Source organism: Calidris pugnax, unplaced genomic scaffold (genome assembly GCF_001431845.1).
Source record: "Calidris pugnax isolate Ruff unplaced genomic scaffold, ASM143184v1 scaffold825, whole genome shotgun sequence".
Lineage (NCBI taxonomy): Eukaryota > Metazoa > Chordata > Aves > Charadriiformes > Scolopacidae > Calidris > Calidris pugnax.
Genome location: NW_015091516.1, coordinates 10,953 through 17,389, shown reverse-complemented (window position 1 = coordinate 17,389; position 6,437 = coordinate 10,953). Strand labels below are relative to the sequence as shown.

The 6,437-nt window shown below is 63.5% G+C and overlaps 1 protein-coding gene across 1 annotated transcript in view; it reads right to left on the bottom strand.

Moving 5' to 3' along the window:
* Window positions 1-6,437, bottom strand: part of LOC106899811 (basement membrane-specific heparan sulfate proteoglycan core protein-like) — a gene marked incomplete at both ends in the record, with an annotated part of 67,681 nt that overhangs the window by 51,197 nt on the left and 10,047 nt on the right. Inside the window, 4 exons of the mRNA XM_014961731.1 lie at window positions 3,305-3,485; window positions 5,886-5,986; window positions 6,078-6,188; window positions 6,296-6,435. Of these exons, the coding sequence (XP_014817217.1) occupies window positions 3,305-3,485; window positions 5,886-5,986; window positions 6,078-6,188; window positions 6,296-6,435 (533 nt within the window). The remainder of the gene's footprint in view (window positions 1-3,304; window positions 3,486-5,885; window positions 5,987-6,077; window positions 6,189-6,295; window positions 6,436-6,437) is intronic.

Sequence of the window (6,437 nt, the reverse complement as noted above, 5' to 3'; positions counted from 1 at the left end):
AGGGGTGTCTGGGCACCCATCACCCTGGTATTTGGGGTGCCCACCACCCTGACATCTGGGCACCCATCACAGTAGTGTCTGGGCACCCACCACTGTGACATCTAAGCACTGAACGTGCCCATCACCCCAGTGTCTGGGTGCCTACTACCCTGGCATCTGGGCGCCATCAGAGTGGTGTCTGGGCACCCATCATGCCAGCATCTGGGGTGCCCATCACCCTGGCATCTGGGCACTGAACCTGCCCATCACCCTGGTGTCTGAGTGCCCATCACCCTGACATCTGGGTGCCCATCACAGTGGTGTCTGGGCGTCCATCACCCCAACATATGGGCACCCACCACGCTGGCATCTGGGTGCCCATCACAGTGCTGTCTGGGCACCCATCACCCTGGTGTCTGGGTGCCCATCACAGTGGTGTCTGGGCGTCCATCACCCCAACATATGGGCACCCACCACGCTGGCATCTGGGTGCCCATCACAGTGGTGTCTGGGCACCCATCACAGTGGTGTCTGGGCGCCCATCACCCCGACATGTGGGTGCCCACCACCCTAGCATTTGGGTGCCCATCACAGTGGTATCTGGGCACCCATCACCCTGCCATTTGGGGTGCCCATCGCTGTGGCGTTTGGGCACCCACCACCCTGGTATCTGGGCACCCAACACAGTAGTGTCTGGGCGCCCATCACCCTGGTGTCTGGGTGCCCACCACCCTGGTATCTGGGCACCCAACACAGTAGTGTCTGGGCGCCCATCACCCTGGTATTTGGGTTGCCCATCACCCCGGCATCTGGGCACCCGCCACCCTGGTATCTGGGCACCCATCACAGTGGTGTCTGGGCACCCATCACCCTGGCATCTGGGGTTCTCATCACCCCAGCATCTGGGCACTGAACCTGTCCATTACCCTGGTGACTGGGTGCCCGTCACCCTGGCACCTGGATACTAATGTGCCCATCACCCTGATGTCTGGTCACCCACCACCCTGGCATCTGGGCACCCATCACAGTGGTGTCTGGGCACCCATCACCCTGGTATTTGGGGTGCCCACCACCCTGACATCTGGGCACCCATCACAGTAGTGTCTGGGCACCCACCACTGTGACATCTGAGCACTGAACGTGCCCATTACCCTGGTGTCTGGGTGCCCACCACCCTGGCATCTGGGTGCCATCACAGTGGTGTCTGGGCACCCATCACCCTGCCATTTGGGGTGCCCATCACCCTGGCATCTGGGCATTGCACGTGCCCATTGCTGTGGCATCTGGGTGCCCACCACCCTCGTATCTGGGCACCCAACATGTTGGTGTCTGGGCATCCATCACCCTTGTATTTGGGTGCCCATCACAGTGGTATCTGGGCACCCATCACCCTGCCATTTGGGGTGCCCATCGCTGTGGCATTTGGGCGCCCACCACTCTGGTATCTGGGCACCCATCACAGTGGTGTCTGGGCGCCCATCACAGTGGTGTCTGGACACCCACCACCTTGGTATCTGGACACCCAACACAGTAGTGTCTGGGCACCCATCAACCTGGTATTTGGGTTGCCCATCGCTGTGGCGTCTGAGTGCCCAACACCCTGGCATCTGGGCACCCATCACAGTGCTGTCTGGGCACCCACCACTGTGACATCTGAGCACTGAACATGCCCATCACAGTGGTGTCTGGGTGCCCATCACCCTGGTGTCTGGGTGCCCATCACCCTGGCATCTGGGCATTGCATGTGCCCATTGCTGTGGCATCTGGGCACCCACCACCCTGGTATTTGGGTTGCCCATCGCTGTGGCATCTGAGTGCCCACCACCCTGACATCTGGGCACCCATCACAGTGCTGTCTGGGCACCCATCACCCTGCCACTTGGGTTGCCCATCGCTGTGGCATCTGGGTGCCCACCACCTTGGTATCTGGGTGCCCATCACAGTGTTGTCTGGGCACCCATCACCCTGGTATTTGGGGTGCCCACCACCCTGACATCTGGGCACCCATCACAGTAGTGTCTGGGCACCCACCACTGTGACATCTAAGCACTGAACGTGCCCATCACCCCAGTGTCTGGGTGCCCACCACCCTGGCATCTGGGTGCCATCACAGTGGTGTCTGGGCGCCCATCACCCTGGTATTTGGGTTGCCTATTGCTGTGGCATCTGAGTGCCCACCACCCTGGTATCTGGGCGCCCATCACAGTGGTGTCAGGGCGCCCATCACCCTGCCATTTGGGGTGCCCATCACCCTGGTATCTGGGCACCCATCACAGTAGTGTCTGGACACCCACCACTGTGACATCTGAGTACTGAACATGGCCATCACCCTAGTGTCTGGGTGCCCATCACCCTGGCATCTGGGCGCCATCACAGTGGTGTCTGGGTGCCCATCACCCTGCCATTTGGGGTGCCCATCACCCTGGCATCTGGGCATTGCGTGTGCCCATTGCTGTGGCATCTTGGTGCCCACCACCCTGACATCTGGGCACCCAACACAGTGGTGCTGGGCGCCCATCACCCCAACATGTGGGCACCCACCACCCTGGCATCTGGGTGCCCATCACAGTGGTATCTGGGCACTGAACGTGGCCATCACCCCAGTGTCTGGGTGCCTACTACCCTGGCATCTGGGCGCCATCAGAGTGGTGTCTGGGCACCCATCATGCCAGCATCTGGGGTGCCCATCACCCTGGCATCTGGGCACTGAACCTGCCCATCACCCTGGTGTCTGAGTGCCCATCACCCTGACATCTGGGTGCCCATCACAGTGGTGTCTGGGCACCAATCACCCTGCTATTTGGGTTGCTTATTGCTGTGGCATCTGAGTGCCCACCACCCTGACATCTGGGCACCCATCACAGTAGTGTCTGGGCACCAACCACTATGACATCTGAGCATTGAACATGCCCATCACCCTGGTGTCTGGGTGCCCATCACCCTGGCATCTGGGCATTGCGTGTGCCCATCGCTGTGGCATCTGGGCACCCACCACCCTGGTATTTGGGTTGCCCATCGCTGTGGCATCTGAATGCCCAACACCCTGGCATCTGGGCACCCATCACAGTGGTGTCTGGGCACCCATCACCCAAGCATCTGGGCACCCATCACACTGTGTCTGGGCACCCATCACCCTGGTATTTGGGTTGCCCATCACTGTGGCATCTGGGTGCTCACCACCCTGACATCTGGGCACCCATCACAGTGGTGTCTGGGCACCCATCACCCTGGTATTTGGGTTGCCCATCGCTGTGGCATCTGGTCACCCACCACCCTGCCCACCTGGTCCCCGCAGGTGCCCACCAGCTGCTCCCCGGGGTCTCACCCTGGACGTAGAGCGTGGCGGTGCCCTCGTCCATGTCCAACATGTTGGAGCCGGTGCAGACGTAGACGCCGGCGTCCTCGGGGCGCACGCGGCGCAGGGTGAGGATCCCGTTGAAGTCCACGGCGCCCGCGGGCAGCGTCCCGTGGTTCTGCCGCGTCCACACCAGCGTGTAGGCGGGCGACTGGCGGGGAGAGAGAGAGATGGGATTTGAGAGGCCTGAGGCCACGGGGATGGGCACGTGGCAGGCAGGGGGTCCTGGGGGGTGGTGGTGTGGGGATGCAGGACCGTTTGGGCACCCACCGGGGAGAGGTGGGCACCCAGGGGTGCATGGAGGGGGGGGGTCCACATGGTTGGATGGGCAACGAGGTGTGTCCCTGTGCCCTGCATGTCCCCGTGGGCACCCAGGGATGTCCCCCATGCCCTGCATGGCCCTGTGGGTACCCATATGCTCTGGATGTCCCCATGGGCACCCATGGGTGTCCCCGTGTCCTGCATGTCCTCATGGGCACCCCAGGGGTGTCCCCACACTCTGCATGTCCCCATGGGCATCCATGGGTGTCCCTGTGCCCTGCATGTCCCCATGGGCACCCAGGGATGTCCCCCAGGCCCTGCATGGTCCTGTGGGTACCCATGTGCTCTGCATGTCCCCATGGGCACCCCAGGGGTGTCCCTGTGCCCTGCATGGTCCTGTGGGTACCCATGTGCTCTGCCATGTCCCCATGGGCACCCAGGGATGTCCCCCATGCCCTGCATGGCCCTGTGGGCACCCATGGGTGTCCCTGTGCCCTGCATGGTCCTGTGGGTACCCATGTGCTCTGGAAGTCCCCATGAGCACCCCAGGGGTGTCCCCATGTTCTGTATGTCCCCATGGGCATCCATGGGTGTCCCTGTGTCCTGCACATCCCCATGGGCACCCATGGGTGTCCCTGTGCCCTGCATGGTCCTGTGGGTACCCATGTGCTCTGCATGTCCCCATGGGCACCCCAGAGGTGTCCCCATGCTCTGCATGTCCCCATGGGCACCCATGGGTGTCCCCGTGCTCTGCATGTCCCCATGGGCGCCCATGGGTGTCCCCGTGCTCTGCATGTCCCCATGGGACCCCAGGGGTGTCCCTGTGCCCTGCATGGTCCTGTGGGTACCCATGTGCTCTGCCATGTCCCCATGGGCACCCAGGGATGTCCCCCATGCCCTGCATGGCCCTGTGGGCACCCATGGGTGTCCCTGTGCCCTGCATGGCCCTGTGGGTACCCGTGTGCTCTGCATGTCCCCATGGGCACCCATGGGTGTCCCTGTGTCCTGCACATCCCTAGGGGCACCCAGGGGCATCCCTGTGCCCTGCATGGTCCTGTGGCCACCCATGTACGCTAGATGTTCCCCTTGGGCACCCAGGGGCATCCCTGTGCCCTGCATAGTCCTGGGGCCACCCATATGCCCTGTGTGTCCCCATGGGCATCCACGGGTGTCCCTGTGTCCTGCATGTCCCTGTGGGCACCCAGGGCCACCCTGTGCCCTGTATGTCCCCACAGACACCCCAAAGGTGCCCCTGTGCCTGCCATGGTCCCATGGGCACCCAGGGTTGTCCTTGTGCCCTCCATGGCCCTGTGGGCACCCATGGGTGTCCCTGTGCCCTGTTTGGTCCTGTGGCCACTCAGGGGTGTCCCTGCGCCCTCCATGGCCCCCTGGGCACACATGGGTGTCCCGTGTGCCCTGCATGACCCCATGGCCACCTCTGTGCCCTGCATGTCCCCTTGAACACCCAGGGATGTCCCCGTCCCCTGCATGTCCCCATGGGCACCCAGGGGTGCTCCTGTGCCCTCCATGTGGCTACCCATGTGCCCTAGATGATTTCATGAACACCTAGGGATGTCTCTGTGTCCTCCATGGTCCCGTGGGTATCCAGGGATGTCCCCATGCCCTGCATGTCCCCATAAGCACCCATCTGCCCTGTATGACTCCAAGGGCACCCAGGGGTGTCCCCTGTGCCCTCCATGGTCCTGTGGGAACCCAGGGGTGTCCCCGTGCCCTGTATGGTCCTGTGGCCACTCAGGGGTGTCCCTGTGGCCTCCATGGCCCCCATGGCCACCTGTGTGCCCTGCATGTCCCCTTAAACACCCAATGATGTCCCCATGCCCTGCATGTCCCCATGGGCACCCAGGGGTGCTCCTGTGCCCTCCATGGTCCTGTGGCCATGCATATGCCCTGGATGACTCCATGAACACCTAGGGATGTCCCTGTGCCCTCCATGGCCCCCTGGGCATCCAGGGGTGTCCCTGTGCCTTCCATGGCCACCTGTGTGTCCTGCATGTCCCCTTGAACACCCAATGATGTCCCCATGCCCTGTATGTCCCCGTGGGTACCTAGGGATCTCTCCGTGCCCTGCATGTCCCCATGGGCACTCATGTGCTCTGCATGTCCCCATGGGCACCCAGGGGTGCTCCTGTGCCCTCCATGGTCCTGTGGCCACCCATGTGCCCTGGACGGCTCCACGAACGCCTAGGGATGTCCCTGTGTCCTGCATGTCCTCATGGGCACCCAGGGATGCCCGCCTGCCCCTCTCCACGCCGTGCCCCCCACCCCTCACCTTGCTCTTGGCTGTGCAGACGAAGGTGACATCGGCACCGGGCTTCACCCGCTGCACCCGCTTCTCCTCCACGGTGACGGTGATGGGTTTGCCGGGGGTCTCTGCGCCCAGAGGGGAGAGAGCTGAGTCCCTGCTCCCCTCCCTTTGTGTGTGTGTGCCCCCCCTGCCCCTCGGGTGCCAACAACCACCCACCGGTGACGATGACCTCGGCGCGGCTGGCGTTGCTGTACCGCAGGTTGCGGCAGGAGCAGACGTAGACGCCGGCTTCGGAGGGCTGGATGCTGGCGAAGTGCAGCTCCTCGCCTGGGGAGGGGGGGACAGGCGGGTGACACCCCCCGTCCCCTGTCATCCCCCCCCACCCCATCCGCCTTGGGGACACCCCAAGTCCCCTCCCCGAGCCACCCCAATACCTTGTCCCCGGGTCTGGGCGCCCTGGGGGAGGGGTCTCCCGTCTTCTCGCCCCCAGTGGTAGTAGAAGGGGGGGTCGCCGCTGGCCTGGCACCGCAGGGTGACGGCGCTGCCCTGCGCCACCGCGGTGCGCGGCGGGTGGAC